Raw genomic sequence first — 26359 nt, forward strand, 5'->3', positions numbered from 1 at the left:
CCCCATTCCCTTCAGCCCAGATTTGCACCCGTGTGTGTAGGGCAGACATTCGCCGTGGTGACCAATACCAACGTTCAGCTTTATGCTGACAGTCACAGAATCACAGAAACACTAAGGTTGGAAAAGACCTTCAAGATCATCAAGTCCAACCATTAATGCAGTGCCACCATGTCCCCTAAACCATGTCCTGAAGCGCCACATCCACACGTTTTTTGAACACTTCCAGAGATGGCGACTCCACCACCTCCCTGGGCAGCCTGTTCCAATGCTTGACCACCCTCTCGGGTGGTCAATGAAATAAAAATATATATATATATAAAAAAAAAAAGAGGAGCACATACTTTACATGGAACATTGTTTCTTCTAAATAATACTTCCTGAAATAAAATCATTTCCAGTTAGAAAAAAATATAATAGTTTTGCTGCAAAGATGACGGGATACCACCAGAGTTTTTCCCCCTCCATCTTCTGAGAAAACACCCTTCAGAAAGCGAGGCCATTTCTCTAGCCTCACCTCTAAAAAGGTGCTGCGTGCTGATGGACTATTGCTCTGTTACCGCATCTTGGGCAGGCCGCATCACGGCACCCTTTCTACAGCCATGAGCGACTGTAGCAGTTGTACCAGGATAAATACACGTATCTATATATAAAACACACACAGAGAGCAAGAAACAAAGCAGTTCCTCCAGTTTTTGAAGATTCATCTTGTCCAGAAGCGTAAAGCCTGACTTGTGTGCAGCAGTGTAGCAATTCTTTAATACAAGAGATGGATGCAGCCCAAACCGCAAAAAAACCCCACCTTTTATATATTTAGGAGTGTTGCTAATTGAAACAATTTGCCATGCTTCATTTATGTTGATGGAACAACATGCCAGAAGTTTCTAAGTCCCTGTAAAAGGGCTGTCCTTTCCTCCAGGCTGGATCAGTTTTCCACAGCATAATCCCTCAGTTTCAAAGAAAATTAGGTAACCCAGGATTACTTAATTGCTGGGAAGCTCAGGAGCTATACTTTATGAAAGATAAACCAATCATGTATAAACCAGCCATTTATACTAAAGGAACGATTCCTTCAAATTTTTTTTTTTTTTTTTTTTTTTAGTTTCTAGCTTCAGACTTTTGGGGGAGACTGATCTTTGTGTGCACTGCAGCCCACAGTTAGGGGCTGGCTGGTGAAAATGTGCACGTTATTCAGCATTTTGCTTCCTCCCTGCCCACCAACAGCATTCACAGACTTAAATGTATGCTCTGTCACACTCACAGGTATCCCAGGAGAGTTTCTTCAGAGTAACATGACTTTTTTTCCCCCTCTAGGGTCAAGGAGATGAACTCTCAGTATTAGTCTGGTGTCAACAACAACAAAAATGACTTTTTAATTTCTTACAGGTGCTCTACAAATTTATCTCTAATCCAAAGACTAGTAGCTTGGCTCTTGATTTATCTGGAAATTGGACTAGACTATTCACATACATGCTTAAAAATAAAGCAATTAGTATTTTGAAAGATCGAGATTGTCCAGGCCTCGCAGATTCAAGCCCAAGAAGCATCTTTTCAGCACTGGGGAACAAGACCCTCCACTTCTTTTTGCTCTTCAAAAGCAAATCACATTCGGGCCAGGAGTTTTTGCACTGCTGTCCTCCTATGGACCCCCACCTTTCAATTAATGGTCAACCAGAGTTAGAAATGTTCATTTTTAGATAAAGACCACTGCGTGGGAATTACTCCAGGATGGCACAATCTCAGTGAAGATCCAAATGATAACTACTTTTATTTATATTCATATTAAGTGGCAATTTTGGAGAGGGCCTACGGACTGGCCAAACCTTGCTGAGTTTCCTATACCTTCCAAGAGTAGATCTGGCTAATTCAGCCTAGGATCCATACCCTGCAACTACTGGGATCCTCAGTAGTGGATAGTGAGGATTTCAAACATCGCTTTCTATGTGCATTAAGCTTGCCTCAAAATAAATAAAAAAATAAACCAAGAAAGCCATCAGTACGTACTGATTCCATGCACTTTAATTTAGAACAAAAAAGTGCTTCACACATTTTCATAAGGGTCTCTTCTGGGCTGAAGGACTAGCCATAAAAGACACTTTTATGCTATTACCCCTGACAAGAAATTGATTTGGAATTCAATTATATATGTCAGTCAGGCATGAATAAATAACAAACATCATGACCCTACTGAGAAGTCACTGAACTATTTATTTTTATATGAAAGCTTCAAATATTTTACAACCCTTCTCCCCAATGATCTAAACACATGCATTGTAAAAAAGGCAATTAATAGCATATCACTGTCTGTGCGAGAAAAAGGACAACGCAGAGTCAGCAATATATTATCCCGGCAAACCAGATTCTCCAGAAACCCATTTCTATCTTCTAGGGTGAAGGAGCAGCTACCAACAGACATCAAAATACTCAAGGCTGAGTTTCCACACACACACACAGAGACATACACTAGTTACTCCAGCTGGTAGTATAGTTATATTTTATTTACTTTTTAAAAAATGTCACAACTTTTTCTTAATAAAAAGTGAGCTGGAATTTGTGCCGGAACTCTTACCCTAAACATACCAAAATAAGCACAGTGAAAGTCAACCTTAGACTGGAAACAACTGTAAATTGAGATTTACATTGCCACACCAAAAGCTGAGTTAAATAAAACTTACCAGGCAACAAGCATCATAATCTTCCTTCAAAGATCAAGAGGTTGTGAACAAAAGCCCAATCTCCTTAGAAAGAATATCAACTAAAACAGTTAATCTAAGCAACTGCAGAAACCAAGCTAGAGGGATGAGACAGCCTTGAATTTCTCTTACAGAATTCTCATTCCTTTTCAATAAAAGGGAAGTGGGAAACATTGACCAGACAAATGCACAACTGGACTACTCTGATAAAAAATATATTGTGGCAAGTCAGTTACCTGAGAAAAACAGATATCAATATTGCAGAAGTTTTTTTAAGTTCTCAAATGACATTCAAATAACCCAGTACACTTTGAAATACATGATCCCAGTGAGTAGCCAGAGATCTAGGAATACATGTATCTATATTAAAAGTTACAAACATAAGCAGGAAAATACCTGAAACAATTAAAAGGCACTTTCAGCTGGCATGTGTTTTGATATATGCTACAGAAAACCAAATCAGATATGACATTGTACTGAATCTTACAGTGGTCCAAGCAGTATAATGGTATACATTGTTAAATACACACACTTGACCGTATGTAGTCAGTTTGCAGTGCCAGCATAGTTAGCACAGGAAAAAATCCACTTTTTAAAAAATGTAAACATTAACATTTCTAGTACAGACATTTTAATTTTAGACATTATTATATGTTTAACATTATCGCATGCAACACGGTCTAAAAGTTTTATGGCACCTCTGTGTATCACTAGGCAAGAAAGTCACAATAAGACATCTGGAGATAAATTCTCAAGTCATCAAGTCTAGTGCTGCGTGCAAAATTGCAAACTGCACACCTGGACAAGCCAGATGTTTGTACATAAAAGGCAACTTTATTCATATACCCATAGTCCTCTGCACAAAGATCTGACCCTCAAGTTTTAAAAGGCACAGAAACTGAGGGGCATGCTCACTAAAGCACTTAAAAATGAGACCTATTATTTACCTGTTTTCAAAGGCAGCTAGACAACTGAAGTTAAGTCCCACCATCATTTCAACATAGTTGTTAAATTCAGACTGATTAAAAAAAAATCTAGGCTTTCCTTATGGATTCACTCTCATTCTTTGCATTCTCTTCATTTTCCACCACCTGCTGCAAACAATCTGTTTTCTTTACCCCTTTTTAAAAATCTTTATTTAATAATCAAGCATCTCTAACAGGTGAAGTGAAAAGCATTAGTAAACAGCTGGATGATCACATAATTATTTCTTCATTGAATCCTTACTCTTACTTGAATCAAAAGCAGCATTTATTAGTAAAATGTGATTGCTACAGGCGTCTGAACAGACACGCAAATTGGTTCAGACTTTTGAAACTGTTTTTGTAAAAAAGCAAAGAAAATACAGTCTTTGGTGTAGGCTCACACAGTGCCATCTAAGTATAACATCAGTTGGAAATTAGAGAAAACACGTAACTTTACTTCTGAACTAGAAGAGCCCAAGCTCAAGCGTTCACACCAATTTATACACACGGAGCTCCACCAGGCAGGAAACATGGACTTTCATTACACTTACATAGCCACCAGCCTGCTAAATATGATGAATTTTCAAGGAGCAAGTGGCGGAAATGACAGCGTCCCCTCCATTGTTCAGACATCTGTGCATGAAGCTGCTTTGAGACGATGATGTAGTCTATGTCTTCCAAGAGTCACCAACCAACACTCAGAAACAAATGACTTGAGAGGAGGAAATACTGGACAAAACACTCTCCCCACTCTATTAATTGCCACAGTTTTAAGCTGGCAGTTAGGAAATAATTTTCCTGATGTCTTTATAATAAAAAGCAGGAGTGTACCTTTGCCACCCGTTTCACAACCAGAATTGCATGAAGTCCTGGAGTGTCTCAACTGGTTTTGAGTTTGCCAGACGTTCACTCTAAAACGGAAAGCTATCAAGCGAAAGTTTAAAAAAAAAAAACACACAACAATTGAAAACACACAGAACACAACACAACATCAAAACACATTTAAAAACAACACTCCTCTTCAGGTTTTTTTTCCCCTAGACTCCTGTCCTTACACTGTATTTCCACAGGGAACTGCTATACCTGGTATATAATTACTCCACTAAACTATCCTGTTCCTTATTTTCCAGCAAGGACATATCCCCATTCTTCTTTTCATTTGTATCTCCATTGTCCTCCAACTGCCCTGACTTCTGATGAGCAAATGTGTAAGTGTCATGGTCTGTGTCCGTCAGAGGTGGAGGTTCCTCGGTGTTAGAAGAGCGTTTAATGTCTTTTCTGAAGGAGAATGCAGGTGGAGAAGGTGGTAAGCTACCAATGGGTCCATCAAAAGGCCGGTACACATCAACTTCTGGAGCAACTGAGCCGTTGGATTCCTTTAGCAAGTGCCCATACACCATAGCATCATCAATAACTGCATAGACATGAGACTCATTGTTTTTCCTCCCTTTTGTGAATAAGCCTTGTTTTCCAGGCACCTGGGTATTCACATTAGCATTGTACACTCCCACCATGGGATTCTGGCTTTTCTTCTTCCTGTTACAGAGTTGAAATTGTTAACAAGTCAGAAACACCACATGGCTGGTACATTTGAACTCAGTAACAACAGCTTCTGTTTACCCATCCCAGCCACGCTACCTGGATTTAAGGCTTTACTTGCAATCTTAGGAAAAATAACTCTAGTCTAGGCACGCTTTTTTAACAGGGCAGAAAATAACTTCATGCTATTTGGTTACCTACTGCTGCTCTGCTGACCCTGAGGTTTGCAAGATTAACTCCAACAGCCTCCCAAGCATGGGGGTCCCAGCTGTGCAGTGTACCGAGTCTCCCAACATCCACAGACATTAACAGGACCTAAAGGCCATCATAATCTCACAAAACAAGGCTGAGCGTTACTGAAGATGAGTGAGGTAGTGGGTCCACTGTGAAAGTCCAATGATCTTTTCTTCATTGCACTTTCTGACGCGACTATCCCCAAAGTGGAAAGACCTAAGGCTAAGCTGAAGATTTTTAAGCCTGTATTTGTAAAGTCTTTTCTGTGTGGCAGACAAGTGTGCTCATAACTGCTCTAGTCATCATATTCCACAAATTCATTCCAGCTCTACAGCTTCAGGACCCAATCACCACTGCCAGCACTGAGCACACATGTATCAGAAACCCCAAGCTATAGAAGACTTCAGACTCTGCTTGCATGAGTAATACTATGCATGTTTGCTTTGCACAACCCAGTTCTCTCCCCAAGGGCTCATCTCAGAAAAATGCTCCCACTTGGATGTGCTAACTCCAGGAGAAGCTGCTGGAGGTTGTGTAGATGAAAGATAGCTCCTAGTGTATCTGGGTGAGTTTACAGCTTCTTGGAACAAAGTCTTGTCTAGGGTCATATGTGCAGCAGCCACATTCATTGATATTTCATTTCACAGGAATTGCTGAAGAATTTCAACCAATACCTTACTTACAGTACAGCCAGAAGCCTGTGCTAAGGCCAAGGTAGGCAATGCACTGGGGGTTGAAGTAATGTGACTCCAGGAATTGCTGCTCTACTTGGAGTCACTCAATTTAGAGTAAAGCAGCATTCCCGGAGTCGCACTACTTCCACCACCATTGCCTACCTCATGCTTCAGACTTTTGTTCAAGGGATCTGTATCAACATGTGAAACAGAGGGCCCGGCCGCTCTCCCAAAATGCCTTCTTGAACAGTTAAGTTACACATGCTGAATTATGAACTTACTTCTTCTTAACACAGCACACAGTCAGTCCAATAGCCATGAGAACTCCAGCCCCAGCCACCACAGCAAGTATAACTCCTAGGTCTGCAAACAGACAAGGTACAAGGACACTAAGCAAGACAGAGAAAACATCCATCTTTCTCCTAAAAGCTGCCTGGGTTTGAACCTCCTCAAGAGTTTCTAAGCACACCAGCTGCCTGCAGAGCAGGGGTTTCAGAGCCATGCTCACTGCGGGGCAACACAAGCCATTTCCAAGAGGTTGGAGGCCAAGCAATGCCAAACTCGTGCTGCTAGCAGTGGAGCACAACCAAAAAACCCAACCAAACCATCCCACCTCCAAGAGTTCAATACAGCTCATGTGCTGCTAAACTTACCTGCAGCATCTCACATGCCTCTGGCTGAATAGGTAGGGAAGAGAAGAAAGTGCAGAGAGAGAGAGCGAGAGAGGGATTCAACAGAGGAAATAGTGACATTTCACCAACTTCCCCTCAAAACCATCCTTTCCTTTGAAATACGGAAGTTGTGTTGACCTGGTGCTTTCTAGGAGTCATAAAATTGATCAGGAAAGTCCATGTGTATGCATGTTTTAAAAGTATACATTACAAAGAAAGGAAAAAAGAAGAAAAAATTAGAAATTGATTTGACACTGTTTCAGTTCTAGCCTGTGTAGCCAATACTTCTACAGAGAGCAGTCTTCCACAGGTGAAGTGCAAATATGAAGCAAATTACCTAAGCAAAGCCTCCCCTAAAAATTAAAACCTATTTATGTTTCAGGGAGATGAAGGACAACAAAAATGCAGATTTTGCTGTTAGTAGTCAGGGCACTCTCCACTAAATGGTCAGACCTGTCCCAGGGATGATTTCTTGCTCATGTGAACACTGAGATGAATTGAACTGCTAACATGAAGTAAGGATTATTTGTATGAATAAGTTTGCATAATCAAATCCCCAGTCGTTCACCAGGTCTGAGACCTTGGGAGGGAAAAACATCACGATTTTCTTATACGTTCTGGCTGTGATCTCCAATTAAAAAAGATAAATTAAATGTATATAAAAAAAATAATCTAGTCTTACTCCCCCCGAGCCCTGCAATCCCATCTCATAAAAACCCCAACATCCCCCACCCCAAGCCCACAAAAAAACCCCACCACATTAAAACCCCTCCTTCTTCCCCAGCTTCTAGAGGTACTCAGCTGTAACTCTCAGACATTTTTGAGGGACAAGTATTTCCAAAAACGGGGATCTCTTAAGCCCCACACCCAAGGAGGACCAGCATCCATTTCCCCATTTCCCCTAAGGGAAAGCAAGGAAACAAGTGGAAAGCAAACCACCACGACCGTACAGGACTCACCTATCTGCTTGTCAGCAAAAGCCACCCAGAACTGCAAGGTCAGCTGCATCTTATGCACAGGTTTACAGTTGGAGACATTTACCCAGAAGTCATGATACATATTTCGGGGCTCGGGCAGAAGCTCGTCCTCACGGCGCACGGTCTCCTCTGCCCCCAAAGTCTCTTCCTTTATGTTGACATAGGCACGGCCTGTCTCACAAGCAATGCCCATGCGGTCCTTGGAGAACCCGAGGCGGGCAACTTGCTTTCTGGGCACAACGACGTACCAGGATATCGAGACATAAGGAGGCAGACCGTAAGGCCAGTTGGGAGTCTGCAAGTAAACTTTAGCTTTTTCATCTGGACTCACAGTGAATGTGCACTCATCTGTAGTAAAAGGAAAAGAATAAAAGGAATGAAAAATTAAGTTTTTATTTCCCCCGCTCCCTTTTTAAAGCCTTCTCTTCCAGCATGTAAAATTATCTGGTCTTTCTTCTCTGTATTTATACCATCACTTATACCTGGGACTAGCAAATTTATACAGTCACCCGCATCTCAGTACCAGTGATACAACTCACCTATCATCCCCTCCCACATCAGTAGTTATCACAATTAGCACAGATATATCTACAGAATTTCCCACAACCAACTATCTACCACCTAGAGTACAAAGTTCCTTCCTTCTTCCAGGAACCACCTCACTGATTCAGATAAAGATTGATCCTAGCAATGGCTCCAGGACTAGAATCTAAAGAATTGATTCTTATTTCTGTTTATCCATATGTACTCTAATAAGCACATTGAGAGATCCAACACTGTGCAAAAAAGTAGTACAAAACACTACCTTACCTTTAATATGTGGCACAAAAGACATTTTTAGATCCTGATGGTCAGACTCATTGAGGAATCCTTTACCAAATGTTTTTAAGGATATGGTGATATTATTCCTCAACTGAATCTTTTCAATGGATCCACCAGGACAGAATACACCAACATTCAACTCTGTCTCTGGGGTGGCACTAACGATGCTGTAACTGTAGCTCGTGTTGCACCTCTGCTCTGGGACGTGTTGCTGAAGTTTTAAGGATGGAGACGTAATTTCTATATTGATCAGATCGGGAGCCAAGAGCTTCCAAATAAACTTATGCAGTCGAATCGGCAATTGGGTAATAGCCTTGGGCACTGAAAGGGAATAGATCTTCCTCTGACACCACCGAAGATCGACACAGCCTGAAATCACAAGAACAAGTCTCAAGGGTTGTACTTTTCTTGTAGAGGAAATATCTAGGAAAAGCAAGTTCTCCTGTGTACCAGAGTACACACACACACAGAGTACTGTCAGTTTTGTGTTACAGACCCAGATAAGCATTTACCTGAAAAAATATCCTCTCTTAGTAATCTTTACCCAAATCTGTATCATTTTTAGTTAAAGATCTGTCCTTAAAAGGGTGCAGGACACCAAAGAAACAGAGAGATACAAACATATTCAAAATCTCTCAACTTGAGATATTACTTTTGCTGTATCACTTGCTGACTGGGACACGGCTGCAGACTAGCCAAGGTTCAGATACATTCTCTACTGGTAGTTGAAAGCATTTGGGAAAAATCCTACACCAAATGGACATAGTATCTTAATCAATGACACAAACAGTAGAATCAGAGGGCACCCTCAGCAAATTTGCAGATGACACCAAGCCAAGTGGTGCGGTTTACATGGCTGCGGGACGGGATGCCATCCAGAGGGACCCGGACAAGCTCAAGAAGTAGGCCCATGTGAACGTCATGAGGTTCAACAAGGCCAAGTGCAGGGTCCTGCACCTGGGTCGGGGCAACCCCTGGTGTTCATACAGGCTGGGGGATGAAGGGGTTGAGAGCAGCCCTGCCAAGGACTTGGGGGTACTGGTGGATGAAAAGCTGGACATGAGACAGCAATGTGCGCTCACAGCCCCCAAGGCCAACCGTATCCTGGGCTGCATCCAAAGAAGCGTGGCCAGCAGGTCAAGGGAGGTGATTCTGCCCCTCTGCCCCAAGGCCAACCGTATCCTGGGCTGCATCCAAAGAAGCGTGGCCAGCAGGTCAAGGGAGGTGATTCTGCCCCTCTGCTCCACTCTGGTGAGACCTCACCTGGAGTCCTGCGTCCAGCTCAGGAGCCATCAGCACAGGAAAGACATGAACCTGTTGGAGCAGGTCCAGAGGAGGGCCACAAAGATGATCAGAGGGATGGAACACCTCTCCTATGAGGACAGGCTGAGAGAGTTGGGGTTGTTCAGCCTGGAGAAGAGAAGGCTCCGGGGAGACCTTCTTGCAGCCTTCTAGTACTTAAAGGGGCTTATAAGAAAGATGGGGACAGACTTTTTAGCAGGACTTGTAGTGATAGGACAGGGGGTAATGGTTTTAAACTAAAAGAGGGCAGATTTTGACTAGATAGGAGGAAGAAATTTTTCACAGCGAGGGTGGTGAAACACTGGCCCAGGTTGCCCAGAGAGGTGGTAGATGCCCCATGCCTGGAAGAATTCCAGGTCAGGTTGGACGGGGCTCTGAGCAACCTGATCTAGTTGAAGATGTCCCTGCTCACTGCAGCAGGGTTGGACTAGATGGCCTTTAAAGGTCCCTTCCAACCCAAACTATTCTGTGATTCTATGCAAGCAGCACAAGATGTATTCCTGATGGCAACGTTGGTCCCATGTTTTCAAGGGCAGATTTATGGCTCTCATGCTCTGTTTCCTTATTTTGCAGTTCTCAGCAAGAAGATTCTTAGGTGCCTTCTGTCCTTTCCTTTCTAGGAGTAGCTACGCAGTTTCTATTTTTAAAAGTAGAATGACGTAGTGAACAACAAGGTCACCTCCAGATTCACTGTACCCATCTCCCATCTGGCCAGCACCTGGTTTCCAACCACACCCTACTTAAAGCCCAAGTGAGAGAGAAGTTTTGGCCGACTGCTGGGGAAAAGCACACAGAAGCATTCCCTAGGAAACAATGTTAAGCCACTTTTGTCATACTTATGCCTTTTTCAGCTGTGATCCTCAGACGGGACAAGTCCTTGCACAGAAAGGAGATCTTGTAGACGGCGCCAGACACTAAAGTCAAGACGCGGTCACAGGTGCGAGGATCCTTACAGATCAGGCACATTGGTTCAGACATGAGCGGAATGCGGCTGGGCCACCCTTCAAAGTGTATCGTTACAGTCATATTCCATTCCTTGCTCAGGTCGACCAGATGGGTGACATCTGCAACAAAAACATCCCAGAGCAATTACCAGCAAGAAGCGTAGCGTGAAGCAGAACTTCCTCTGTCTCTTCTCACCCTATTAGATCAGCAGCTGTTATAGCTATTTCTTTATTAGCTAAGAAAGCATTATTTATTTCTTTCCATCAGCATATTACAAACTCAGGCATATCGTATCATGCTTCTAATTTAGAAGTTTGAGGCTTTCCTCACACAAAACCCATTTCCCCACCACTTTGCAGTTATAACAGGGTAACATGTATGATAGCCTAACCTGTTCAAAGGGGGCTAGAAGGTAAGGAGCTCAGCCAACTACATTAGATTTGTTTTCCCTAAGAAGTTTCTTGCATTTCTTTTAAAGTCAGTTCTACCAATCACACAACAGTTGATCAGAAAAAGGTTCTCTATTCTGAAATTTTGTATTTATTGCAAGATTGCCATCTCAGCTAATTTTTTGTTAGTTTAGGTTTTTCAAAGCCAAGCTGAAGAAAATTGTCCAAAGGCTGTAATTAAGCACATCTGGTTGTCTGAAGTCAGTTAAAGATTAAGCTAATTTAAATGCAAGTACCAATATGGTTCAAAAGGGAACTAATTGCCAAGTACTATAGTTCAACAGAAGTGCTGGCAGTCATTATGAAGGTTACTGGAGCCTTCAAAGACTCTTCCTGAAAGTCCTTTCTGTTTGGCAGTTAAAAACATAAAGATGCCACAAATTATCAGAGTCTGTCACCATGCTGGTGGGAAGGCTGAGAACTGTACCTTGCTAGACTGGTTTCCCTCCACAGCATGACTGAACCATCACACTGCCCTTACCTTTCATTGCCCAAAAGTGTTCTTCCAGAAATATTTTCTGACTAGCTGTAAAAAGCAAACCTGAGAGCTGGCAGAGTTAACCCTGAAAAGTAAAGAGCACCTTTGCCTTCCTCAACACCAGCCACCACTTCTCCTGCAGTCCACCCCTTTCCCCATACCCGGCCACACACAGGCTGCTGCAGGAAGCCTTGTAATGTCCTCTGAGCTCACTGGACCTGAGGTGTCCAGGTGCACACAGTGACCATCATTTCTGGCACCCTCTCTCAAATAGTGAGATTCAGCTCAAAGATCTGCTTAAGGAGGCATGTACTGAGGTCCAAACTGCTTAACATTTTCAGTAGTGGGAGAGCGCACACCCTCAGCTAGTTTGCAGAAGTGGTGCTGGAAAGCAGCTTTGCAGAAATACCTGGGGGTCCTGGTGGACACCAAGTGGAACATGAGCCTGCCATGTGCCGCTGCAGCAAAGGTAGCCACCAGCTTCCTAGGCCATGCTAGAAAGCATCAATGGCAGGTTGAGCAAGGTGAGTCTCACCCTCTGCTAAAGCCCTGGCGAGACATCGGCAAGTGTTGGGTCAAGTTCCGGGCTCCCCAGTATAAGAGAGACATGGATGTACTGGAGTAAGGCCAAAGAGCCACAAAGATGCTTGAAGGATTGGAGTATCTCTCAGAGAAGAGACAGAGAACAGGGACTGTTTAGCTGAAGAAGGTGGCTCGGGGTGGGTGTGCACGTGTGTGTGTGTAAGTGATATGGTGTCAGACTCTTCTTAATGGCGCCCGGTGACAGGGCAAGAGGTACAAATTGAAATACAGGAAATTCTGCTTAAACATAAAAAAAAATTACAAATTAGTGCAATGGTGTTCAAACACTGGAACAGGTTACCCAGAGAAATTGTGAAGTGTTTGGAGGTACTCAAAACGCAACTGGACACGGTCCTAGGCAACCTGTCCTGTTTCATCCTGCTTGAGCAGAGGGTTGGAACCAGATGATCTCCAGAGGTCCCTTGCCATTCTGCAAGTCTGTGATATCCTAGATGACTTGCTACAGCAAGTCAGAACAACAGGGGTAAGCAGGGATGACAAACACCTTCACCTATGTAAGCTAATGGCAGTTGCAAATACTCAGAACATCTGAAAGGCGGAAAGAGGAAACAAAATTGAAGATTATGGCTGTAGCTTAGTTCACAAATATTAACTATCATGTGCAAAGATACTGGATCCACAGAGCATTCTTATGCTGTTAACAAGGCATGGGTCTCTGATGTCAAAGAAAACAACTTGATCTAGTGGAAGGTATCCTTGCCCATGGCAGGGGGGTTGGAACTAGACAGTATTTAAGGTCCCTTCCAACAAAAACCATTCTGTGATTCTATGGTTCTATAAAGGACTTTAAAAATTAAAAAAAAAATATATATATATACACTATTATTACTCAAAGGTATAAACAAAAGCTGAATAAAATAGCTTTCTCCTGTGTGGAAAATCAGACACACAAAAAGGCAAGAGGTCAGGTGGAAATATCAAAGTCATTGCCACAACTAAGCACAGAACCTAGGATTTCTACCGCAAGGTTACTCGTACATCAGAGGTCTGGGTTTTTTGCAGCAGCTAAGCACAGAGAGGGTTAAATCAAGAAATTATTTTGATTGGAAAGAGCTATATTTTCCTCTTATTTAATGACAAGCACCACAGACAGCTGTGGAATACCCAAATCTTTGGGAAGCTTTGAGAATATTAAAAATGCATTGGTATCTGCATAAAAGCCATGCTTAACTTCCACACTGCAGATGGCATTTTTTGTTTTTCTTTTTTTAAAATAAAAGTTTCAGTACTGTCTTGAGGGCTGAATTTGAATCTTTGATGGAACTTATATAACTACAAAATTACTCATTAAATCCTATTAGATCCCTAGGGAACCCACTGTTGTCTCTTAAATCCAAGTGGTTTATTACTTGCATTTCATTCAATATATGACAACCTGTTTTTTTTATTTTTTAGGTGATTATCATCTTGTGTACTGGCCATAAATATATTAAAATTTCTCTTTGCTTTCCAAAGTAGAAGGGAGATAAAGCTGATTAACTGAATACAATGTTTTCACTCACTCTGGCTTCCAAGGTGCAACACACAATAAATGCAAGCAAACATGATTTGGTTAACAACAATTTCAGGAGGATTTGCTGTTCGTGAATGGAGCCAGACCAGACAAAGAACTGAGAATTACAGCAGTGAGATGCTACAGACCCTTTCTGGACACATGACTTTGAGGTACAGGCCATTCAAACTTCAATCCCTCTAAAATGACTTAGAAAGCCTCTAAGTAGCTCCTGCTGCAGTGGCAGTCCAGAATATAGACTCCCCTCCACCTGCTCCTCTGCAATGAGGGCACCTTTACTACTAACCTTCACCATATGAACTGAGGTCAGAAGCTAAGAAGTCAGAGGATAAATCAGATATTTCATAGCTCATTACCTAGCCAGGCCTTTTATTTCTGTTTTTAGATAGATGCTGTGGTATTACAAGTCATTGTGTTAAGTCTGTCTGAATTTAGGGCAAGAAAACAGAAAAAAATAATTTTCTCTAGTGCAGCAACAAGCAGCAAGAAACCTAAAGAACACCCAAGTGTGTAAGAGATATTATCGTTGGAGTATCTTATTGACACCTTCCATGTCTAGTGTAACTTCTTCACACTAGAAGATGTTCAGGCTTCCCTAAGAAGCAAAATAAAACTCAGAGGCAGGAAGAAAGGAAGAGTGGTCAAACATTGGAACAGGCTGCCCAGGGAGGTGGTAGAGTCACCATCACTGGAGATGTTCAAAAACCGTGTGGACGTGGCACTTTGGGACACAGTTTAGTGGGCATGGTGGTGTTGGGTTGGCGGTTGGGCTTGATGATCTTAAAGGTCTTTTCCAACCTTAATGATTCTATGAAAGAAATGAATATTGATGCCATTAGTAGTATGAAGACAATTTTACATCTCCAATTTCACCAGTTCATGCTATGGATCCTGACTAGCTGTGACAGCAAGTTTCACCAGGCTAAGCATGACTGCTTACGTACAGAGCAGAAACCTGGGGTCACATTTTAAGAATTACCTTTAAAATGTTGAATCTTACAGTCGAAAACAAAACTGTCCAAATAAGCTCGAATTGGGTTTCTGTACTGGAGAACAGGGAGTTCCATGTTTCCAAGCAGTTATGGTCCTTGCCTGATAGCTGGTTCGGAACCCCAGAGGGAACAGAGTTGCAAGGAAAAGCTAGCCAGTGCTTAGCTTTGTTAATACAACGTGCAAGACCGGATACTGCAGGTATTAAAGACATTTTTCAGTTACACGATGCAGGCACTGGAAAAGGAAAGGAACTCTCCACTTACAAGCTACAGGGTAAAATCTACGATGGAGCTTTATACTCTGTTGCAAATTACAAATTTCAGTATTGCCATCCGCCTTGCCATAACGAGGGCCGGTGGTACCCAGGGCAGTACAACAGGCCTCAGCGTTGCTTGGCAACCCACCTCCTTAAACCCAAGGAGGGTCCAAAGTTCAAGAAAAACGACAAAAAAACCCACCCCAGTATCAATCTTCTTGTGGTGCTCAGCCCAGGCATCGGTAAGCAAAAGCAACAGAAGGGGCAGGCAGGTACTTACTCTCATCAACCTGCGGTTGCTGAACGATGACTTGGAAGAGCAAGCGGAGGATGCCCGGGTTCTGGGCATCCTGATCGCAGCCCTGCAGGGACAGGTTGAAACTGCCAGCAATATTGGCAGGCTGGCTGTCGCTCAGCTTGAACACCTCTGGGTTGCTGAGGGAGCCGGGGAGGTAGTACTCCACCCTCTCCTCTTTCCTTTCACAGTTAGAGAGGCTGTAGTTGTGGAAAAACACGCTTGCTCTCATGTTGGAAGGAACCACAAACTGCCATGTCATGAGCTCGTCTTCTGGAAAGCCCAGCGGGTAGTTTGGGGACATCAGCGTGATTGAAGACTCCCTCTTCAAAATGGATTCAATAATGCACAACCCTAAAACATGAAGGGGGAAAAAAAACATACAAAACAAGCTGCACTTAAAGACGACACATTGGTGCACGTGACACCCCAGCAGCAAAATATTTTTGTTTTGACAATGAGATTGTCCACTTCAGCTACAGGTTAGGTTATTACAAAACCCTCAGACTAAAATACATACTCGAGTTGATGCTTTGTCTTCGGGGATATATTAATGCTGCATTTTTAGCTTAGTGGGCTTACCTTTCAAGCATGTGGACAGAGAGGCCTCTATTTTTCGGAAAGGAAAGATCCTAGTTCCTACCTCTGGTCCTGGCTTTACAAAAGCAAACACGCAGCCTGACAGATGCTTCTGCTTCACTGGTTTTGAGAAACAAAAGATGTGGGCTTTTATACCAGCACAGAGCTCTCCGTCCAAAAACCTCCCTGCTCTAGCAAAAGCACGCCAGCAAAGAGCCTCAAATACGCCTGATAAAACATGACTGCGAACCATGGAGGCTGTGTAAGACTCTTTATGCTTGGATGACTCATGGTAGCATGAAATTGAGTACACAGAGATTATGGTCCCGCTCTAGGACTCCAGCAATGACGTGCAACTGCTAAGACTGCCAGGAGTTACAAAAACTTGTGTTCTAGAAGCTCAAACCTGGACCAGGTCCCTTTTATAACTGATGGCAACAACTGCAGAATTCAAGTAAAGAGCAAGGACATCTCCCAAAGAGGGTTTGTCACGAGATCATAAAGTAACCCACTGGCTGATATATAATATTCCAGGTATTTTAAGAAGATTATTACACAATGTTTAATATTACTGTGCAGGTTGAAACAGATAGCTGTATTTGAGCAGGCTCATGTACCTTCCAGGCACTGCATCCCCTTTTCCCACCTTCCTCTCTCTTCAAGAGGTGCTGGTTTGAGGCTCCAGCATGTTAAGGAAGCTTTATTTAAAAATAAACAGACCCAACTACACACTGCAATCAGCAAAGAACTCTCTTGGCTTATTCTAATTATTCTATCTAGTCTCACCTAGCTGAAAACATAAAAACAAGGCAGGTATGTTTAAGTTTTAGGAAGTTTAAAGAGATTGAAAATGAGTAATGTGCACTGAAAGCAGCAATACAACAGTTTTCATAATTCTTAACAAATCTAACTAAGATATTTTGACTCCAGATGAGCACCAGCTACCAAACTAAAAAAAATACAATAGCTTTTATAAAAGATGAAGTGGAAAGGAGTTAGGAATAGCAGCATCAAAACTAGAAGGTTACCCGAGAAGAAAGGTTTAATTCTGCTGCAATCTGCGTGAGGCGATTACAGGTGAGGAAACACTACTCTGTACTTACGTTTTATGGAAGCCCTGTTAGCTATGCTGAAGCCTGAGGTGGTGAGAGGCGAGTCCCACGGGAGGTGTACAGACATGATGACTCCTCCGAGCAGTTTGACACGAGACACCGAGCCGTTCCTGCAGAAGGTGCCAATGTTGACTATGGCCTTATCAATACAGCTGTTAATGTTGTAGCTAACAAAATCTGGGCACGTCTCTCCCGGTTCAATCTGTCTTAGCCATGAGGTAGAAAATTTCAGTTCAAGTCCAGTCTTTGTACTCGCCTTCACGTCCCAGATGAAAGTCCTGTTAAGGCGAGGTAGTCCCAGTGGGTAAAGATGAACATCTCCAAAGGGACACGGGCCTGACACACAGTCTAAATGCAGAGAGAGAACAGCCATGACAGATTCATGGAAAGCATTCAAGTAAACGAGGAATTGGATACCTTCCCCTCCATTGCTATTTTCACAATTTTTAGGTTACACTTCTCCTCTACATGCATTAAAAGACACTCCTATAACAGAGTCACATGCAACCTCTGAACAGGACTTCTAGCCCATAGAGTAGACAGGATAAACCTGCTTTAGTCAGGCTGACTAACGGAAGGGATTCATTGTCTCTAGTACCTCCGCCTTGTTTGGTGAAGAATTTAGAAGGTATTTAGTGAGTAGGGTAGAGCACTGAATGGGCAAAAGGGAGAAACGCAATGTCAGGAGAGCTAGAAATCAGGGATCTAGAGAATCAATTTTACCCCATCTTGCTCAGAGAATTCCTGGCAAATCATTCATCTTTAAATTTTCCACTGCTTGCCATCAGCTGTATCTTTGTTTCCTTGGTGCCCTGATGAACAACCTGGGCCCCAGACTTTGCAGAAGTGATGAACAACAACTGCCACTGCAGGATTCTGGGGAGACTTAGAAAACTTTTATCTGAAAAATCCAAATTATTGGTATTCCAAGCTGGACACTAAAAATAAGCATACTTCAATCTATGTCTAGGCTCCAACTTAAAAGAAGAAATATCACAAGAGCATCTTACAAATATATCATGAAATATTGTGAACTATTACTATTTGCATGAATCATATGAATAAAACCCCAAAATGTGAAAAGAACTATCCTTGAACACCACCCCAAAAATAACAAAGATGTTACAAAGGACTAAATGGTTTCACTGGAGGAAAACTACCATAGAGGAAAAAATTTAAAAACCTGTATCTTACCAATATTTTTCTGAATTTCCATGATGAAATATTTCTCTGGAGTACTACAAGTGAAGGTAAAAGTCACATTCTCCCCAGGCTTTATCTTGAGTTCAGACCTGATGACGTTTTTATTAAAACGAATTTGACAGCTTGGTAAAACACCGGGTCTCAGTTTAATCATAACTGTGATGTTGTCCACTGTATGAAGGGAGACCGTAAAGGAAGCTAAGAAAGAAAAAAAAAAAAAAAGGTGTTTTTGCTACTAGCGTGTACGAATATCACCAGCCTCTCCACACATCCCTATAGTTGCCCCATTGTCAGAAGGAACACTAGCATCTACGGTCTCTGAAGTCTCTGGTGTTGGACCTAGAGAAATGCCTCGGCTCTTCCAGGCCAGCACAGATGACAGAAATCTGTTTGCTGCTCAGAGGCATACGTGGGATTTGTGTAAGACCAGTTTGGCTCCAGTTTACCTTCACCAGCATTATTTATTTCACATATAAAAAGTAGCTCAGGTGTTCCTTTCAAAATCGCTGGCTTGACCATCATAGACTTACGGCTTTTGGGGAATACATAAAAGCCTCAGCAATTTTCACAGATTTCAACTCATCCTAAAGCACTACTGACTGAAGAAGCAGCTCTCACAGGAAATACTGGAGCCACAGGATAAAATGCTTGGTGAATAATCTTATTTTATGGGTAGCAGTCTACCAACAAATGGATCAAACCTGACTGTCTTGTAAAAATATACATGCAATATAAGACACGAAGGAGCACGGACTGGACATTCAAGATGACTGGAAAAGTTATCAGTCTGATGCTTAGCAAAGATGGAGCTCAGCCCTGGCTGAAGCCAATAAAGTTTGCATTGAAGTCAACTGTATTCCAGCCCCAGGTGAAAAATCTGAGGACAGATTTTTGTTGACAGACAGACAGTTGGAGGGTTTTCTGCCATTTCTTTTCACTACTCTCCCTTCCTTATTTCAGTGTATGGAAGATACAATCATAGTGTCTACAGCACTTGTGCTTTTAGTGTTTATGGGAAAAAAAAAATTATGTGTGTTAAAAAAAAAAAAGAGATCTAGAAATAAGGGTACTTCAAGTCCATTCAAAAAGGTCTGTTCTTTGAGTGGGCCACCACACAGGGCTGCATGACAAAGCTCTGCCCGAATGCCAGGTTGGGAATGCTCTTGCTCACTCACCCCAGTAAAGAGAGGTTGACCCCAGCAAACCCAGCAGTGCAGCTCCCTGGGAGAGCAGCTGCCTCAGAAATGCACATCTGCAGGGCTCTGCCCAGCTGCTCACCATCCCTTGAGCATCTAAACAGCCAGCCTGGTCCCTGCCAGCTGCTATTGCCGCAGTGGTGGTCAGGATGCTGGCCAAAGCCCAAAGACCCAAGGGCTCACCTGGTGAGGGTTGTGGGGAGCAGGGCTGAGCACACCATAGGAACCCTTGACTGGCAGAGCCCTCTCGTGGCAGATGAGCACGCCAGAGACCCTCAACCAACCTACCCATCCAACTCAAAACTTTAGCCATCGCAACCGCAGAGAGAAGCGTACTGCACTAGCGACTCAATTTCTCACAAAAAACCACCTGTCCTGTTTTTAAACCTCTCTTTTAACATCTCCTGATTTTTCCAGCAATCTCAGGGTTTTGCAGAGCCTGACTTTCATTGCAATGCATTGCAAAAGCCCTGGGGATTGAGTGGTCACCACAGGCTATCATTCTTCCCTGCCACTGGGAAGATTGCAGCTCCAGGGTTGCAAACACCATGCATCAAAATTCTCACTGCTGGGGGAGTAGGGCAGAAGAGAGTACTTGAAGACATACCTCCATCATGTTTTTGTTTGAGTTTTATTGGTCTTGAGTCTTCTTCCAGACTTTCTGGCTTTTCTACACAATCTTGGAGTCAAAAGACTCGGTAGCAAGCCCTTGAAACTGCCTTACCTATTTGCCTCCAGGATCAAAGGCTTTAAATGAAAACCTCAAACACCATGAGGCTTGCCAAACTTCTGCACATACTTGTAACAGTGAGTTTACTAACCCTGTAATACCATTACTGAGAACCTGGTCACTGCGTAACTTTCCTACAGCTTTTAAGTAACAGGACAGTCCTCCAACCTGAAAGCCTACACTGAATTCTCTCGCCTCTTCCAATGGCTGGCACTACTTGATGTCTGCATTTCTGCCTTTGAAACGCTTTTGCAGAGGTTTTCAATCTGGGTTTTCCCAGAGGAGGGAAAAAAACCCAAACCAACCATACAGGCTAGGAACTACCTTGCACAATGACACAGGGGACAATTACAGGGGCAACTTCTGCAGAGTGGGGAAAAGGAAGGAGTAAAGCAAAGCCAACAACCAGGGCGGCTCCTCCTTGTTCTTTGGGAGGAAGCAGTTTTCAGAAGAGAAAGTGAAACAACTATTTCCAGCCTAGCCCAGCATTTTGTTTTCCATACCGTTGGACGTTTTTGGGGTTCTTTTGGGGTTTTTATATTTATCACATTTCGAGCACAAAATGCCCTTTGACCATGATGGTCATCATTTTTCTGATGTTTATGTCATCCAGATATGAAGTGTTAACAGCATAATACCAATAATTAATTATTACAGACAACAGAGACTTCTTTCTTGCATATGGTAATTGTCACATTTGTCTACAGTTTATAAGTATCACTGAAAAGTCTGTTCCTCACTTTCTGTTCAGTTACCACGGTCCCTTTTCCCATCCCTGGGCCAGCACAACCATATGTTCAACCTGGCAGGACGGAGAAACGTACCAGGGCCACTGACAGACACCACTTCCACACCAAATGCTCACGCGTGGCTCCAGGGCCATTTTTAGTCACGAGGATTAAATTTAAGCATAACCTTAAGCACATGACTAGCTTTAAAACAAAACAAATGCCCTAAGTTGAAACCACGGAAGAGAAATTTTCAACATTTTGAATGGTGTTTTGAAATTAGCAAAGCCTTCCTACACGGGTCAAAACAAAATATTGTCTTCCCCAGCCCTTGAAAGGCCTGACTTCCGCTGCCTGGGTTTTTTGCCGCCCCAACCCTTTTCTGGACTTCATGACCATGTAGTCACATCCATTTGATCTCAGTATCACTTTCCAGCATGGACATTGTCCATGCCTCAGCTTTCCAAAACAGGACCTGCCCAAAATCGCAAAAGTGCTGCAATGATCAATACATCAGCATCCCAGTAGGCAACAAGGATGCAGATCTATACCCAGTCAGGCTCAGCAAAGTTGTCTGCTAGAAGCCCACACAGGACAGACACCCAAGCTAGAGTGTTGCATAAACAAACAGCTTGCTAAGAAGAAACTCCACAGACAATCATTTTGGCCAAGAAATAAGAGCACAGTGCTACAATGTCAACACAGCAGCCAGCTACCAGGCATGTGCTAAACTACATTAGACTATCATCAAATCTCATTTTCATAGGAAAAATAGAAAAAAAAAGAATCATGCAGAAAGTATATCCAGTGATCCCAAAGTCACTAAAAATAAATGACTAAATGGTAAAACCCCCAAACTATAGCCACACACACTCAGCAGAATAGAGAGACTACTTAAAAAGCACCTTTATTGCAGAGCTTTTATAAACATGAGTGAGTCCCTTCGTGACTCACACTAATCTGTCTTTGCCTATGATTCCCAATGCATGCCTTTTTACTAGGATTACCAGTAACTCTACACATTTCCTGTAAAGAAGGAATTTCTACGCCTCGTTAATGCTGCACAGGGATGACACACAGGATATCCAAACCAACAAGCAGCAGCATTGCCAAGATGGATCTACTCTGTCTATACAACAATGAAATCATTGGGCTAGAAGATGTCAGAATTGAAGCCTCCAGTCCCGACCTGGTTCACAGGCTGACATAAGCATCTGATCTCACCCTAAATTTTTTTCCTCTAACCAATTAGAGTTTTGTAGCCTCCTTTGGCTATTTATTCAACTGCCCTAATCTCAATCTGCATCTTCCCTGCCGCAACTGTATTTCACTACTGCTCATCCTTGTTTGAGACTGCGCCTTCATGACAGTTGTCTCATCACGCCATCCCTTAATCACTAGAGTAATGTTCCTCTCTCTGCACAAACTCATCTTGGCTAGCTTTTTCTCAACAGCATGACTTTTCTAAACCTTTCATCAATTCTATTGCTCAGAGCTCTCCACCTTGAGTTAGAAATAATCTGCATAGTGCAAAACGAATTGGATTATGCCACAGAGTTTAGCCTAAATTTATCTACAGTGGTTGCACCTGACACTAATCTCTTAGTATTTAATATGTATATATAAATGCCAAAAGGACATTTTCCCTATACAAGAGGGAGGTCCAATGCAGAAGACAGCTGGAGAGGAGTAGAGCCAGTGGCACTCACAGAGTGTGTGTGTACGTACGTTCAAGGAAAGGACTTGGCAGGACAGCAATTTTTATGGCTATGTACAGTGCTTTGCTAAACAAAATAGGAGTTAGAACAGAGTCCAACTAGTTTTGACTAGAGGGCTGCATTTTATTGCAGCAATTTATCCATAAGAATCTATTGATTGTGTCACAGGACTTCACTGGATGGATGAAAACATTCAAAAAAAAACCCCAGACAGACCAAGAAACCAAAGTCCACAAGAGTCACCAACAAAAAAAATCCCAGATGTTAGTTTATCCCAAAATAATGTACAAAACCTGTTGGTTTGCTCGTTCTGGTTAAATTGTGGGCTTGTTCCACTACAGCCATTTTTAATAAAAAACAGCTGGATGGGGCTGACTCAGACACCATTCATGAGCGGGCGGCAGCTGGAGGAGACGGGCTGCTGCAGAAGACGAGTAGCAGCAACACTCACTCCGGATATGAAGTTCCTGGATCCAAACCCCTGTTCTGCCTGAGGGGGATCTGAACCCACACAACCAACACACCTCTCCAGAGAATGGGCTTGTCCACCGCAGCACTTCGTGCCACCGCCTCGGGACAGGGATGGAACCACGGCACTGTTTGCCTCTACAGCTCAGCGCCTCTTCCGAGCTCTTGCAGGGATGCTGGCTCACAGGCATGCTTGTAGCCTGCTGAAGTTGTTCCACTACACATAGTCTACTGCAAGGATCATGGCAAGACGGGGGGAAGCAAAGGGTACAGCTCATTAACACAATAACCCAACCATAAGCTGAACGATTTCAGTTTCAAGCCAGACGAGCTCCTCTCCCTGATCTAATGGACAGCCTTGGCACAGGAGACAGCAGCATCAGCAGGACACATTCAGAGCAATCCATCCAAAACACCCTTCACCTAGCGAGGGAACCTCAAGGTTGTCTCCTCCGTGATGGGGATCACAGGCTCCAGCTCGCGCATCCCAAGCAAACACCCCAATGGCTCAGCTAAGAGATACACCAACAGCTGCACCTGATCATCCATTTCCCCATCCCCTCCAACACAATTCACTGCACAGTTGGCCCAAATTTGCCAACAGCAGGTGAAAGAATATTTAAAAGAGTAAAAGTCTCCCTGCTTTGCCGACTCAAACATTTTGTACCCGCCTCATTGAATCTTTGTCAATTTGAATCAACCGTCCAGTTAACTACAGCACCCGATTGCCCAAGCATCATCCACTCCTCCAATTCCACCTGCAATGGGTACCATTACAGAGTCATTACCCATCCAGGTAACTACCTTCACGTTCTTCAAGCCCTTGGCAAAGTTAGTCAGGGAGCCATACACCATTTATACTCTTCTCACCTACTAACTGGTGCTGTGAGCAGCAAATGGAGATAACGAGCACAATCACAAATTACAGCTGCTGAAATCCTGTCGAACTTTATAAAGCAAACAGGTTCTCTGTTTACATTTAAAATGTAAACTAACTACTGTCTACATTACTCAGTGATCTCCTTATGTTTGGACCTGTCTTCCAATACCACACTTGCTTGGGATACAAGGCCCATATTTTGTGAAAGGATTGCTTTCAGGGAATCACCCAGAAAATTACAGCTTAAGATCTGCAAAGCTTGTAAACACTTACAGATAGATGCTGCCAATGACTATTATGCCAGGGTAACCACCCACATCTCAGGAGAGGGCACATGGGAGAGACTATCCATTCCTCAGCCACCACAGTACAGCCCCCTAATCTTCACTGATGGTTTGAACTGATAGCCAGGACGGGGATGCGAAGCAGGCGAGAAGTCACACATCCGGTTCTCCTCCTCATCAGGGAGGAAGAGTGGACACCTCTTGCGGTGTAATTGGAGTAATGTTACAAGCCAACCCAGCACAATTCACCAGAGAAGGTCTGTCAGTACCCCAGGCCAACAAGGTTGCTCACTCAAAAGTTGTTACTTCATTAATTTGTAATGTCTAACAGGAATAAAGTACCTTCAGATTTAAAGTAACTTAAAAAAAAAGTTACTATAAATTTCAGTACTTCTATCCCTTTCTCTAGAACCTTTTGAATGATAATTAACACATTCATATAACTTGTGTAACAGCCATTTTTAAAAGAAGTTTTCTTCACCAAAAGCAGCAAAAAAAAAGACACTTCGCGATTTGGCAAACTTAGCTGTGATTACATAAAGGAGAATGGTGACTCTGAGCTGCCTTTTCTTAATTATTATTTTGCAGATACGAAGTTTTGTTGCTTCTGTAGAAGTGAGACACAGAGCTCAGCAAATGCTGCCTGCAAGCTGACCACCAATTCGCATGCAACATGCAAAATGTACGATACATGGGTCTGCAAAACTTGACGAGAAAATGTTGTGCTGTCACAAGGAATGCTAAGACACTACACAAGCCACTGCAGGAGCCTCCCTTGATCAAAAGGGTGTTTGCTTGCACAGTTTATCCCTACCTTGATGTAAGCCAGCAAGAGGACAGCATCTTGGAGCATGTCTGAGCAGCTCTTCCGTCTTGGCTCTGGTTAAGGAAGGTGGAAAAAAGCACATTTCACAATCAGGGATCCCTCCCATGCCAAACATCCTGCCAACAGCTCTTTGTCTCTCACTTCTTAGGAACTTCACATCATCCCTTTTCACTCCTCGTAGCCTGCTGTCTGTCTCACAGACCCAGAAAAACCAGGGCCAACTCCAAAACGCGGGTGTGATTGTAGCTCTCAAAATAAGAGTTTGCTGACAGTGAGTAACCACGCTTGCTTTGTTCCCCAAGAAATCAAAAGGCACAGCTCGAAGCAGGCTGTCCCCGGGCACCCTTGAGGATGGTTGTTAAAAGGTGTCCAATGGAACAGGCAAAGGTGAGACTTTCCCCCCATTATAGGAGATAGGTCAAAAAAAAAAAAAAAAAATCTGTTTTCCCACACTCCTGGCAGCCTGGGCACTCAGAAGGAGACTAGACCTTACTAACATACATGAAATGCACATCTACCAGGCATGATTCTTCAGGTGGCTCTTCCCGAAGGTCTTGCAGAAGGTCACATCAATACTATCTACACTGACCAGCTTCAGCTACTGAACCTCGCCTCTGTCACCAGCTATTACAGAAACACAAGATTTTGCTCTGACATAACTGCCAGCAGTCAACAGTTTATTAAGCACAGGACAACCCACGTCCCTTTCCTTCACTCCCTGGTGGCACAAGCAGATGTTGAGCACGAGAAATGTGTATGGCCACACCTCCATCAGATCAGAGAAGTTTTCAAGTTGAGGGATGGTGACCAGGCTCTATCAGTTGAACCCTACTAAGAGACCACCAAAAGTCACCAGATGCTCTATAGGAACTGGTTCATGGTTTGGCTACAACAAATCAACCTGCGCTGCAGTGGGTGTGTTGTCTGCTCCAGATCTGATGTTTGACAGGGATACCAGAGCAGCATCATGGAGACAGCTAACGTCCCAGAAACTGCTGGAAGTGCTTTGTTAAGGTAACACCTTCTTAGTCTTTCCCCGAGTTGGGCAAAGGTTTATAAATTATAAAAATTACTAAAGATATAGAATTGTAAAAAGACTTCAACAGAAACTTAAGAAAAGCAAGGAGAGAGGACACGGGGTTACACAAAAAGAGCCCAGTTCAACGAAAACTGGTGTCCAAGGTCAGTTTTTCCCATATCCTCCAGCCTAACACACACTTTGCTGCAGC

At 43.1% G+C, this 26359-nt stretch overlaps 1 protein-coding gene across 1 annotated transcript; it reads right to left on the reverse strand.

Moving 5' to 3' along the window:
* Positions 1 to 4749: 4749 nt before the first annotated feature.
* CDCP1 (CUB domain containing protein 1) lies at positions 4750 to 19809 on the reverse strand. The gene is made up of 9 exons (XM_010287557.1): positions 19785 to 19809; positions 18292 to 18498; positions 17089 to 17445; positions 15392 to 15760; positions 10711 to 10938; positions 8561 to 8941; positions 7733 to 8098; positions 6384 to 6465; positions 4750 to 5191 (listed from the first exon to the last, which is right to left on the reverse strand). Exons 1-9 carry the CDS (start codon positions 19807 to 19809, stop codon positions 4750 to 4752), a joined length of 2457 nt encoding a protein of 818 aa, XP_010285859.1.
* Positions 19810 to 26359: the final 6550 nt, after the last annotated feature.

Source organism: Phaethon lepturus, unplaced genomic scaffold (assembly GCF_000687285.1).
Source record: "Phaethon lepturus isolate BGI_N335 unplaced genomic scaffold, ASM68728v1 scaffold10110, whole genome shotgun sequence".
Classification (NCBI taxonomy): domain Eukaryota; kingdom Metazoa; phylum Chordata; class Aves; order Phaethontiformes; family Phaethontidae; genus Phaethon; species Phaethon lepturus.